Raw genomic sequence first — 13,918 nt, 5'->3', positions numbered from 1 at the left:
TCTGCACCCAAAAACGCCCTGTGCCACTTTTCAGTCGTACCCCTCTTAACTCATTAACATGATTAGCCAAGAGGAACTTTTAAGATAGGATACTGTAGGTGGATTTGGGAAGGAACGAAAACGCCTGCAACTTCCCATCAGTCAAAACGGTGTGATTGGTTTGATAATGAATGTCTTCAGATTCAGAAGTTCAGGGATTAGTTTGACCTTGGGTTACCTTTGTTCCTTTCTTTATTGAGGTACAGTGCACACTAGAGCGTGACCAGAGAGAAGGCCCGTTTAGAAATAAAAAACTTTTTGGATTTGTTTTTTAATATGCAAAACTCATGATTATCTTTTTTAATTCAGATGGCTATGAAACATGAAAAATTAGAAGTTTATCATATGTTAACACCTGCTCTTAAAATTAGATGCCAGCTTGGCTGAAATTGTAAATAATTCATTAGCATAAATTTTGCATCAGGGTATTCTTTATGTACAATAACATACAGCTGATTATTACATTCTCACAGATTAAAAAAATATAAGACATATTTAAAGGTGCAATGTGGGACTTTTTGAAGGATCTCTTGATAGAAACGCAATATAATATACATAACTATACTATCAGTGGTATATAAAAACCTTACATAATGAACTGTATTGTTTTTATGGAATGAGTTTGTTTTTATCCACATACACTGCGGGTCTCCTTACACGGAAGTCACCATCATATTTTTAACAGTAGCCCTAAAAGGACAAACTGCTCTGTTCAGAGCGCGTTTTGTCCCTACAGGTACGTTGTCTCAGACGACGACTTGTTTGTCTTGCGACGGCTACTGTAGCTTGTCCTTGCGTTTCAAAATTGAGCTTCGTTGCAATTTGCAAAATGTGCGATACCCTTTACGTTAAAACATAAAGCATCTTAATGTATTTTTCAACTGTGTGGTACAATTTGGCTTAGCATGACTATACTTTGGCTCAGCTTGCTTTTTCACGACAGTGGTTGGGATTATAGACTTATCGTTATAGTTGCACCACCTGTACTGTCGTAACAGAATCGTAAACGCGACACAAACAAACGCACAACACAATGAAGCATATTGATGGAATGGTGTTCTTGATTTTCGACACTGTCCTCCAAAATATAACTACCTCATAGGTTGTTTGTGCTTGCACCTTAATACGACGTAAAGTGACGTATTAAGGGATTAGTGTCCTCTAGTGGCAGTAGCTTTTACAACCTGTTGTTATGTTTTAAGATTTTTGCTTTATACAAGTGTAGAAACGGTTTCATAAACATATTTTGATATTTTGGAGCATCTAACCCCACCCTTACCCTAAACCTAAACCCAACCACTTCTCAACCATATATAACACAACATGCAGTAAAAGTACAGTCAGGTATTTATTGCATAAAAGTATTACAAAACTTGTGAACTGAAGCCATACGATTACTTAATATGAAGTACTCCAAACGCACAGTCAGATCTTATTCAAACATAAACCAGCATGATGCAGTCGGTCACAAGAACCAATAGCGCTTCACATTCTTAGCTGACATAATGATGCAGTCGGTCACAAGACAATGCGTTTTTACAATCATAGATGACGTAGCATTGCTTCTTCTGGCGGCAGTTTTTGAATCAGTGTACGTCCGGATATGATATTTACAGTGGATTATCATCACTTTTGCATCTTTCTTCAAATAAATGTCAACCAATGGACAACATCTAATATACCTTCATAACATCTCCTTTAGTTATGCTAATCATCAGGATATGATTGGGAAAAAGTGTGCATTTTCTGTGTGCCTACAAAGATTTAGGTTTTTTTTTTTTAAACACCAGTTCACTTCTGAAAAGCTTTCTTTCTCCCCACTCCCCCGGCCCACTAGATCCCCACTGGTCTGTCAGGAGAAAGAGGAAGATGCTTTAAACCCATTGCGGCCGCTCAGCGAGGGCACCATTGTTACTGTGTGGTTGGCAGACTGAATCGGGGTGGTGGAAAATAATGACTAAAGCTGCCGATGGTGTGATGCTGCCAAAGGCCTCCATGTTGTGCTTTGTGTTGCCTTGCGCAGTGGAGATATCATCACTGCGGTGGAGTGTTATCCAGCCCTGAAGCCCATCTCCGGGCCAGACCGAGAGTCTTTGTGCGTCTGCCAGAGCTGTGAAAACCCGTCGAGCCATCTCACACACCTTGTAAATTTACCTCCCGCCTCCATCGCTTCTACTCGCCCACCGTTCCGAAAGGCAAAGTGGGAGAGGAAATCAGATTAGGAGCGTTTTTCTTTACAAGCGCTGAGATCAAAAACCAAGCTTAGATATCAAGCCTGCCTGTTCGAGGGGTTCAGCATTTTACTGTTAATGGAGATCCGATTTAACAATTAGTGGCAGATAACTTTCACTCTTTTGCTGAGCTCCCAGAGAGGCTATTTATTCATGTGGTTAAAGTTGTAAGATTTTCTGTCAGTCGTAGGTTCAAGATTTGATTAGCATACCATAACTCTGTCATCTATGCTTCATATTAACAATAGGAAAAATCCAGGGTTTCCACACGTAACACTAACTGTGGAAAAAACACTAATCTTCATTTGAGTGATGCTACATAACATGACGTAACAGACCCAGAAATCTCAGAAATGTTTCTTTAATCAGAAGTATAGTAACTGGGGGGCCAGGCCACTGTGCATTCACACCGCCACCGGCGAGAGAGTCAAAGTGGCCGGAAGTCATTCATTTTCAATGAGAGCCGGCGGCAAGCTCCGGCAATCAGTGGGGGTGTGCATCATGTACGGTGTGAGCGTCGAGGAGACTTGAAATCAGCTCAACTTTATAGTAATGAGCTATGGCGCATATTGGCGGCAACCAATTGGAAGGCGGAACGTTCAACGGTAACCAATCGAAGGATTTCAGACAATGCATTCAAGTGTCAAAGCGTCCACTACAATTTTTTTATAGCGTCATTGAAAGGGCAGCCAGAGCTGCGGTGTGAAGGCACAGTTAGGGGGCACACTACCGCTTATTTTCAAGATTATTTTATGCCATTTTTCACTCTGTCATGTATCATGTTTTCTCTAGAAGTAAACTATATATATATAATTGCTCTTATTGCTTCTATTGTTTACCTCATTTGTAAGTCGCTTTGGACAAAAGCGTCTGCTTAATCACTAAATGTAAATGAAGAAAATTTGCCGATCAACCATTGCAAACAAAGTTTAGAATAAAAAACAAGAAAACAAAGAACACGAATCAAACAATATGATGACCAAGATGCTCCATAGCTTTCTGTTCTTAGAAGAAATGAAAATAAAAGAAGTAATGGTGTGTGCAAACTCTGTCTATTGCTTTTGTATGCTGTTTTTGTGTGAGTGTCCAGCTAAATATCTTCTCCCACATGCGCTGCTGTACGCAGAGCGGATGAAAATTACGTCATGCAGATGGTGCACGTATGCGGATGGCCCGTATATACCTTGGGCTTTACATGGAAGTCAGCATGTACCTACAGTAGCCCGCCTAAAGGACAAGCTGCTCTGAGGTCTCATTTAGAAAGCGTGCGTACGCACAAAACGGGGCTTGAATTGTGCGTATGCCAGTTTCCACGCAAAGTATGTGATCTATAAAAAACAAACTTGATGGGAAAATGGGCTTGCAGGGTGGGATCTGAGGATGATTCATGTATGCACACTTGCAGGTGAACTTTGACTTATTGCTTTGTTTTATAAGGGGCTGGACACACCAAAACTTTTAAAAACGCGGCTGAAAACGCCTTGAGGACGCCGAATGCCAGCTGTTTTTCAGCTGAGTGCCAGCTTTCTTAAGCTGAGCGCTTTGGTAGCTGTGATACTTCAGCTTCGAGCCGGTTGGTTGCTGTGGTAATGTCCCGCCCCTCCTCCACTGTGATTGGGCGGCCGTGTGAGAAATGACATTGACGAGCGGAGCTTTTCTCCCAAAGTTGAATCTCTTTCGACTCTCGACTCGAAAAAACGCAGAGCGCCGGTTTTCAGCACGTAAAAAACCCGCTATCTGCTGGCTTATTTGAAAAACGCTGAGTTTCCATTGGAAACAATTGAAAACATGCACCGGCCGCGGGCGTAAAAGTTTTGGTGTACACAACCCCTAAGTCGTACGTTTGGCGTATGCCATTTTTAGCTTTTGTGCGTACGTAGGCTTTTAGTAAGGATCCTACGTTTTACAAATGAGACCCCTGTAGAGCACATTTTGTCACTACGTTGTCTCAGACGATTACATGTTTGTCCTGTGGCGGCTACCGTAGCTTCTCTATGTGTTTCGAAATGGAGGGGTGAGCTGTGGACTAAGCCATTGGTTGAAATTCACTGTTAGATGCCGCTAGAAATCTATACAGTGGAGCTTTAAATGAAACACAACTGAAATCTCTCGAGCTATGAAAGAGCAACAATATTTTCCTGTGGGACTGCCAATTTTTGAATTCCTTTAGAAAACCAGGTGCTAAAACATCAGCGGCCACAGTTTTTAGTGAATCCACCACCCGGGTTTACCGCTGGGATGAAGTTTGTCTCACTCCTTACTTCCTCAGCAGTTGCTATTGCCATCTAAGCTTCTGTGCCAATGAGTTTATCTTGCTTGGGTGTTTTCCATCCTCGGAATCTGTTTTGACAAATCTGTTCATGAGGGTACGGGAGACGCGGGGGAGTTGGTGATGGGTGCGTTCGCTGAAATTCGTTTGTGTATTTGGCAGCCTGTTTTTAAGAGAATCGTCTTTCGGCTGTTAACGGTAAACTGTGATTACACAGAACAGACTGATCCTGCAAAACACAGAGGGTCTGAGTTATGCTACACTTCTCTGGCCAACTTTTTCTGGGTCATTCTGTCATAAACTGGTGTCTTGTAGATGAGGTGATTTTTAAAATAAACTTTATTTAAGACTACCTCAAGCTAAATACAATCAAAAAAAATGTTGAGAACTCATTGGGGTGGATACCCGGACAGGGCTTATCCAAGTCCTAGACTAAAATGCATGTTTGAGATGCCTAAATTTAAAAACACCTTGTGCCTTGTTTTGTCTTAAGATGCACACCTGTAAAGCTGCCGGTAGAGGCGCTAATTTTGTAAATGCATCTATTGGTCGTATTTGGTGAAATGGACAAACGATCAAAGCAATCGTATGGGTTGGAGAATAAGTTACCTGTAAAACCTACTTAAAGGGATAGTTCAGCCAAAAATGATATTAAACCCATGATTTACTCACCCCCAAGCTGTCCGAGTTGCATATGTCCATCGTTTTTCAGACAAACACATTTTCGGATATTTCAGAAAATGTTTTAGATTTTTCAGTTGATTAAATGTAATGTTACGGGGTCCATGACCTTCAAGTCCAAAAAAAGTGCGTCCATCCTTCACAAATTAAATCCAAACGGCTCCAGGATGATAAACAACGGTCTTCTGAGGGTAATCCGCGCGGTGTTGTTGTAGAAATATCCATATTTCCAATATCCAAAACTTTATTAACGAAAATAAATACCCTCCGGTAGCGCTGCCATCTTAGACTCCTCTGTATTCAGGAGAGAGTATTAGCGTAGTGTACGCACTTTTCTTAGTGACGTATGACAAATTCGGAGGGCGGGGGCACAGATCAGCAGCAGAGTAACCTCCGTAGGCTGCGTAAGCTCTCATCCTGAATGCGGACTCGACTAAGATGGCGGCGCTACCGGAAGGTATTTATTTTCGTTAATAAAATTTTAAATATGGATATTTCTACAAGAACACCGCACGGATTACCCTCAGAAGTTTTTTGTTTATCATCCTGGAGCCGTTTGGATTTAATTTGTGAAGGATGGACGCACTTTTTTTGGACTTGAAGGTCGTGGACTATGGGTGGACCCCGTAACAATACATTGAATCAACTGAAAGATCTGAAACATTTTCTAAAATATCCGAAAATGTGTTTGTCTGAAAAACGATGGACATATGCAACTCGGACAGCTTGGGGGTGAGTAAATCATGGGTTTAATATCATTTTTGGCCAAACTATCCCTTTAAATGTCCTAATATAACGAAGGCCTAGTAAATCTAAACCTTAGGAAACCGCCCCCAGTTCACAATACAAACTAAACAAATTGATGCAGATGTTTCTTAGTATTCTTTCCTCGGTTGCTTCCTATGTATAGTCATGTAATTTTTTTCTGTCTGTCTCTCTTCTGCAGCTTAAAAGCAGATTCCAGTCCTGTGCATCTCCATGAGTAACCAGACAGAAGTCCCTGCTCCCCCTTCATGCCTTATTCAGGTCTTTGACATCCTCTCTTCACCCTCTCTCTCCCCGCCTGACCGTCACACCTCCTCAGTCTTCCCCAAATGATGTCGTCTGCGGTCCGAGCTCTTCTCCTGGTTCTGCTGGGGGCCGGGGTGCTGCTCTCCAGTGGAGATTCTCCCCGCAGGGAAATTAAAATAGACGGAGACCTGGTGCTCGGCGGTCTCTTCCCCATCCACGAGAAGGGTCAGGGCATGGATGAATGCGGTCGCATCAATGAAGACCGTGGGATCCAGCGTCTTGAGGCCATGCTCTTCGCCATCGATCAGATCAACCAGGACGTGGGTCTGCTGCCGGGCGTGGCGCTGGGCGTCCACATCCTGGACACGTGCTCACGGGACACGTACGCTCTGGAACAGGCGCTGGAGTTTGTCAGGGCGTCTCTTACAAAAGTGGATGATACAGAATTTATCTGTCCAGATGGCTCCTACGCATTTCAGGAAGACAGCCCGCTTGCCATAACAGGTGTCATTGGAGGATCATTTAGTAGTGTTTCTATACAGGTTAGAAGCAACCCATTTGATCCAAGGTTCACATGTAGGATAAGATTACAAATTTGTCTTTCAGAATTAATGTACCACCCATAGTAAGCAAGAGATTTGTTTAAATGGGAAACATTTTTCACTGTCTTTGCACCTCTTGTGTCTGTGTACAGCTTGGATAAAATCCATCGTTGGTTTTACAAAAGTATTCGATTCTCTGGCTCTTTTAATTTGTTCCCTTTAGAAACCTTCTTGGCAAAACAACACAGCCCTTAACTGAGCAACTAAAGTACTGTACGAGATACAAAATCCATTATTTAAAGGACCGACCCCAAAAAATTTTTGCATTACTCCTATGCCTGTAAATCCAATTTGCTTTGTATTCTTCATTCTTGTGTGTGTATGCATAAGTGCTGCATCTACTGTATGTGTGTTGTGTGTTGTTTGCTGTTGCTTTCTAGTACCATTGGTGACAGAGCCATGGGAATTTGCATCACATTTGCATAACACCCTCCCCATTTGAGCCTCACCAAAAGCTGAGTACCGCTATCAGTTCCGAAATCCATAATCTGTCTAAACCCCCTTAACTTCCTATTTCCGTTTTTGCTTTCTTTTACTTTCCCTGTCATTTTAGAGATATTGCTTTTCTGGCAAACAGCTGAGAATATTGTGACCCCACAGTGGTCTCTTGTTAGATAACCGGTGTTATTCATTTCTTTCCTTTCATTGCCAGCACTGGGCATTGTTTTCTCTCATGACGCCGGCTGTTGTTTGCCAATCCAGTCTGCCTCTATCTGGCAGACCCTCTTCATATATCCTCTATATATCACAACACAGTGTCCAAATGGATAAAGTAATGCAGGTTTACTTTAAACTGAACTGAAAAAAACAGGGTACATTTTTCGTTAAGGTGTTCTCAGTGCAACTCCTCTCAGAAATAAAGATCAGATATTGATTTTTTTTTCATCCTAATAAATTCAGCATTCAAATAGAGAGTGACACCCCATGTCATCCAAGATGTTTATGTCTTTATTTCTTTAGTCGAAAAGAAATAACGTTTTTTGAGGAAAACATACCAGGATTTTTCCCTATAAAGTGGACCTCCTGTCTGAAAGGATTTTTAAAATATCATTTAAAATTTAATAATAAATCATTAAAAAAGATTAGTAAAGTAAAATAAAATATAAAACTTTTGTTTAAATGTAGCTTAAATAAATTGATTGCAACCACTTACCTTAAAAAAATGTCTTTAAATTCAATGAATCATTTTTTTCAGTGTATTGTTTCATTTTAAAATATAAAAATTGTAACCCTAAAGGGTGTTTCAAGTGTAATATTTCGGTAAAGGTTAGGGACAGAAAAATTTATATTTCCGTAGAATGCCCCTTTAGGATGTTGCTGAAAGTAGGTCATCCGGGTATTTTCGCCTACATGTTTTTGAATACTATGAAATCAGACATACCCCACGCCTACTATATAGTAAGGAAGTAGGCAGTTTCAGACCTAGGATAATAAATCTGCATATTTACTAAGCAATAAGGTACGACAGGCTGTACTGTAATGTGAATAAGTCAAACCTATACTTTGATGATTTTATGTAGAAAACAGTAAATCCCAAAAAAGACTTCAACTGGGTTTTTACAGACTGGGTTTATTTAATGTCAATATCCAGCCTGATCTCTAATTGGCTAATTTGTATCAATTAATCGTGCAAAATAGTACGATTTTAAAACCCCTAATCGCGCACCTAACCCCAACGTCACAGGGGTCAAGGCAAATCGTACCTACAAATGTGGTCGTATGAATTTATACAAATTAGCAAACTCGTAAAATAGGTTTGAATTCTTGTGATATAGCGTTGCAATATACTTTTCCATAAACCTGTCAACCATCATTGGTTGACAGTCCGCTGTAATACATTTTACAATCAAGTATGGCAGGCTATTAACTTTTAATAGAATTGGTGCATGGATAAGAAGTCCTATTTGATTTATTTTTATTAACCACATTAACATGTTAAATGGACAGCTCTGCTAATATTGTACTTAACATCCAAAATAATGAATGCATTTATCAGGACTAAACTATAGCACTATCAAGTATAGCTTTGACGTAACAAGTAAAGTCAGAGCCGCAAGCTGTGATTGTGATCGACGATGACAGCGTTATGCAAGGAAAGAGACGCTATCCAGCGCATATCTGCGCAGTTAGCGTGGGATGTGTCATATGGAAGAGCCAAGCTGTGTCTCACCAAAGAAAAACATTTCCACTCTGCTCAACCCTGCTGAGAGAGCCTGTGTGTTTTTAATTGGGCTAATGTGACTTGATCTAATCTAATGAAATAGAAAAACTATATATTATGTATTAGACTTTGGATAATTTATTCACAATGTGTTGACTCATTGATCGAAACTGTTGTGCATTTGTGTGTTTCTCTCACAGGTTGCGAACCTGCTCCGGTTATTCCAAATCCCTCAGATTAGCTACGCTAGCACAAGTGCCAAGCTCAGCGATAAATCCCGCTACGACTACTTTGCACGCACCGTACCTCCAGACTTCTACCAGGCCAAGGCCATGGCCGAGATCCTGCGTGCCTTTAACTGGACCTACGTTTCTACAGTTGCCTCGGAGGGTGACTACGGAGAGACGGGCATCGAAGCTTTCGAGCAACAAGCCCGTTTGAGAAACATCTGCATCGCCACTTCAGAAAAAGTGGGACGATCGAGCGCGAAGCGTTCCTCGTACGAGGCCGTTATCCGTCAGCTGCTACAAAAACCCACGGCCCGCGTAGCCGTGCTGTTTCTGCGTAGCGATGACGCAAGGGAACTCATAGCGGCTGCAGCCCGCCTCAACGCTTCTTTTCTTTGGGTGGCCAGCGACGGATGGGGGGCCCAAGAGAGCATTGTAAAAGGGAACGAGTTTACGGCGGACGGAGCGATCACGCTAGAGTTGTCCGCTTACCCGATACCCGAATTTAATCGTTACTTCCAGAGCCTAACCCCCTTCAATAACCACCGCAACCCATGGTTTAAAGACTTCTGGGAGCAAAAGTTTCAATGCTCACTAAGTGGAACTTCGGCAGCGGGAGCAGGGACACCCAAGCCACCTTGTGACCAAGATTTGAGGGTGAACGAATCCAACTTTGAGCCCGAATCAAAAATCATGTTCGTCATAAATGCAGTGTACGCCATGGCGCACGCTTTACACCGCATGCAGCGAAGTTTGTGCGTCAACACAACGCGGCTGTGCGACGCTATGCGCAGTCTTGACGGCAGAAAGCTCTACCGGGACTATCTGCTTCATGCCAACTTCAGAGGTAACCTAGCTTGGTTCATTTTTCTTTCTTCTTTATTTTCATTTACCTTGTGTTTCCTGCTACTGTAACCTGACTGTATGCCGTTTGCCGCGTATTGTGTCACTCTGCAATTGGAAAAAGACAGGTTTACAGGCTCTGTAATTAGACACAGTGTGTGTCTTCATTCTCCCAGTCGCAATCAAGCAGGAGTCGGGCTTCTTCTGTCAGTTCTGCCGAGAGATCGGCTTTGACTGACAGGTGAGGAAGAGAAAGAGAAAGAGAGAGGGGCAGGTAAAAATAAACTATGTAAAAGTGCTCAGCACGCTGAGGTTGCCGTGGCAGGTAGATGGGATTATGCCACACTTATCTGTGACTATGCACAAACACATTCAAACTCAGAGTGGAGGAAAGAGGGGGCGATAGCAAGTTCGGGAGAGGAAAAGATGAAAATTCTGGGGGAAAGGCAGCACAAAACTCTATAAATAAATAATCATAAATAATAGAGATAAGAGATAATATACAATCAGTCAGTTGGTTGTTTTTTACCAAATAAACCCTGACAAGGTGATCAAGGCCCCCAGTTTGAAAAAGTGGGGTTTTCATTACCTCAAGTTATTTTGCAGGATATTATCGTGCTCATGAGATGGCTTTTTAGCAAGAAAATCTATAGGTGATTATATAATTGCAGGTACATTTTGGTGTAATTTTTTCAGGTTTTTTTTCAAATGGTTATATTATTGGCAGTGTTGGGGAAAGTTACTTTTAAAAGTAATGCATTACAATATTAAGTTACTCCCAAAAAAGTAACTAATTGTGTTACTTTTCATGGAAAGTACAATGCAAAAAAATATCTTACTTTTTTTTGTCTTGTTTTCAGTAAAAATATCTAAAAATTCTTAAATTAAGATGTTTTTTTCTTGATGAGCAAAACGACCCAAGAAAATAAGTCTAGTTTTTAGACCCAAAATATACAATTTAAGGGATTTTGTGCAAAAAAATCTGCCAATGAGGTAAGCAAATTTTTCTTGAATTTTTCTTGAATTTAGTGTTTAAGAAAAAAGTTAAAGATTTTTGCTTACACCATTGGCAGATTAAGTTAATTTAGAGTGCATAATGTGACTATGTTTAGTTTAATTCAGTACACAATTTTTTTAATCAAATTAATTAAACAAAAAAGTAACTTGCATTACTTTTTTTTAAAATAACTCAAATATTAATGTGTACATTTAAAACGTAATGCGTTACTTTACTCGTTACTTCAGAAAAGTAATATTATTACGTAATGCATGTTACTTGTAATGCGTTACCCCCAACACTGATTATTGGTATAATGTGGAATTATTATTATTGTGTACTACAGTACAATATGTTGTCAGAAATAAAGGTACAAAACTGTACCTTTTCTGTCACTGGGGCTGTACCCTAAGTTTCTGTTTGGTACCTTTACAGGAATACAAAACAGAATACAATTTTGGGTAGATTACCGTACCTTAAGGACCTACATTGTTACAAAAAAGTCAAAAAATGTACCCTAGCTGTCAGTGGGGCAGCACCCTTTAAGAAGGTAATTGTATGGACCATTAGGTACAGATGTGTAAACATTTAGCTCCAATATGTACCTTTGAGATACTAATATGTATTTTTGAGGTACTAATAAGCTCTCTTTGGTCCCAGTATGTACTTCTGACGTACTAAAATGAAATCCTTAGGTGCAAAGCTGTACTTTTTGAAAGGGTACAGCCCCAGTGACAGAAAAGGTACAGTTTTGTACAGTACCTTTATTTCTGAGAGTGTACTATGCAGTACAGTATACACAGTACATAAGACTACAGTATACTAGACACTATCATCATCCGTTCTTTAATGTACCTTGAACTAGCATGTAAATACCATGGTAAATAGCATGGTTCTTACAATCCTAAGGTATAATGCACATACTGATAAAATGCTTCGTTTGAATGCCCTGCAACTCATTCTGGATCAAAGCAAAACAAAATGCATAAATGTTAATGTACATAAATATGGTAATCACGTATAACCATGGTGATAACACAAGAGTATTTTTCGTAGGAGCCAGGCAATCGCTTGTATGTGCATGAATGAAAGATAGCAGCAGAGAGAGAGAGAGATGGAGCTACATTTACAGAAAAAAAGAGAGAAAGAAAGAAAGAAAGAGAGAGATGGAGCAGATAAAATGACAGTAGAGAGGTTGAGTGGGCTGGTACGCATCAGTAGAAGAACATTCTCTTTGAACTTCACCATCTTCATTTTTCAAGCGCAGAATCAAAGACGTGTGGGGTTTGCTGTCTGGGGCGATCGAGAGGGAGGCAAGAGGCAAAGCCATGCAGGAGAACAGGAGGGAAAATCGTCATCATCGAGACTAATAGATGGATAGAGAGGGAGAGAGAAAGAGAGGATATGGAGCTGCTGGAGAAAGACAATGATTTTAGTTGTGCTTGGAATCACAAAAAGGGAGTTGGTAGATGAACTGCCATGGAACAGGAGCCAAGAAAATGATAGATGGAAGAGTAGGAGAAGGACTTGGTGTTCGTACTCTCTATACAAATATGGTAAAACCCAAACAGCCCAGCATAATGTAATTTACTGTATAGCCCTACAGTTGGGTTTGTCCATATTTGACCCAACTATGGGTTAAAACAACCCAGCATTTTTTAGAATGTATGGTACCATGAAACCTATGCAAGTATTTTGGGCTAAATACTTACAACTGTGGGCTAATTTGTTAGCCTTAACGCTGCCGTCGACAACTCTGGAGGATTGAGCAGTTTCCAAATGTTTACAATTTCATGTCTCTCCCCCACTACCACCGAGCAACCCCCTTCAAGTTTGTCGTCGTCAGCGTGTGTGCACCAGTATTATTGTTAACGCATACTTAGCAAGAATACTTAGATTACTTAGATAACACTCCGAAATACAATCAATGGTTGATAAATCACATTAAGCTGTCGAGAAGAAATGTGGCAAGCTCTGCATCCAGCTTAAACCCTTTAAAATCTCGTAGATTCCTCCAGTTTTCAAATGCTGGTCCAATATTGATCCGAGTTTTATTACGGTCATGGTCACTTTTGTCTTAGTTTCCTTGTTGTTTTCCTAGCGCTGGTTGTTAAAAGAGGAATCGTAAGTTTGTTAGTGAATGTACTCTTCGCCATTACGCTGCGTTCCAAACAAAACACCTGTGAACTTCAGGCGGATGCACGTGATATTGTAACTCGCGCGAGGAGGATGTGGCGCGTGCAGGTACTGTGATTGTCAGGCAGATTTTACACAGCCCTGCGCTGATTGGACCAAATGAACCGGCCTGCGCTGATAAGACCAAGTGAACCGTGAGCTAGGCTTTCTGCGATAGTCGGTGAAACGGTGATTACCGGTGCTTCAGCCTCTCACCGGTTAGATCACTTGCCCACCGCGACACCGTCTTTCACCGTCGTTTTGATATATTTTCGTGTTAAATCATTTAGTTTCGTTAGAGAGAGCAAACACTTACAACTGAATGTGTCTGCTGCCTGAATTCAGCGGAGCTGAACGCGCGTCAAGTCACACAGCAGCCGGTGTCAGGTTTCATTTATTTCTGTCAGTGTGCTAGGCGAGCTGACCAACAAGACGATGGCAGAAGCCGCGTGCTTACTCGTTTTTGTTATAATATACATATATGATGTTTAATATAAGCGAGATCGTTTTGTTGTTGTGTTTTTCATCAAGAAAAATAGTAAACCCATCATTCAAGCAGCACTTTATGGAGAAGTAGCCGGTTGCTCTGCTTGGAACTGGCGGGTTCTTTGAGAATTACCTGCGCACAGTGACTCAAGCACGTAATTAAACCAGCTGTTGCACTCGCATTGCACGCAAATTC

General features: G+C 41.0%; 1 protein-coding gene across 2 annotated transcripts in view; it reads left to right on the top strand.

Moving 5' to 3' along the window:
* The window catches only part of grm3 (glutamate receptor, metabotropic 3), a 46,971-nt gene that overhangs the window by 10,557 nt on the left and 22,496 nt on the right, over window positions 1–13,918 (top strand). For both annotated transcript variants that reach the window (XM_065283545.1, XM_065283546.1), the window contains 2 exons: window positions 6,167–6,773; window positions 9,195–10,068. In XM_065283545.1, the coding sequence (XP_065139617.1) occupies window positions 6,315–6,773; window positions 9,195–10,068 (1,333 nt within the window). In that variant the 5' untranslated portion in view covers window positions 6,167–6,314. The remainder of the gene's footprint in view (window positions 1–6,166; window positions 6,774–9,194; window positions 10,069–13,918) is intronic.

This window comes from Paramisgurnus dabryanus, chromosome 9 (assembly GCF_030506205.2).
Source record: "Paramisgurnus dabryanus chromosome 9, PD_genome_1.1, whole genome shotgun sequence".
NCBI classification, from domain to species: Eukaryota; Metazoa; Chordata; class Actinopteri; order Cypriniformes; family Cobitidae; genus Paramisgurnus; species Paramisgurnus dabryanus.
This window is presented reverse-complemented; position numbering and strand designations above follow the sequence as displayed.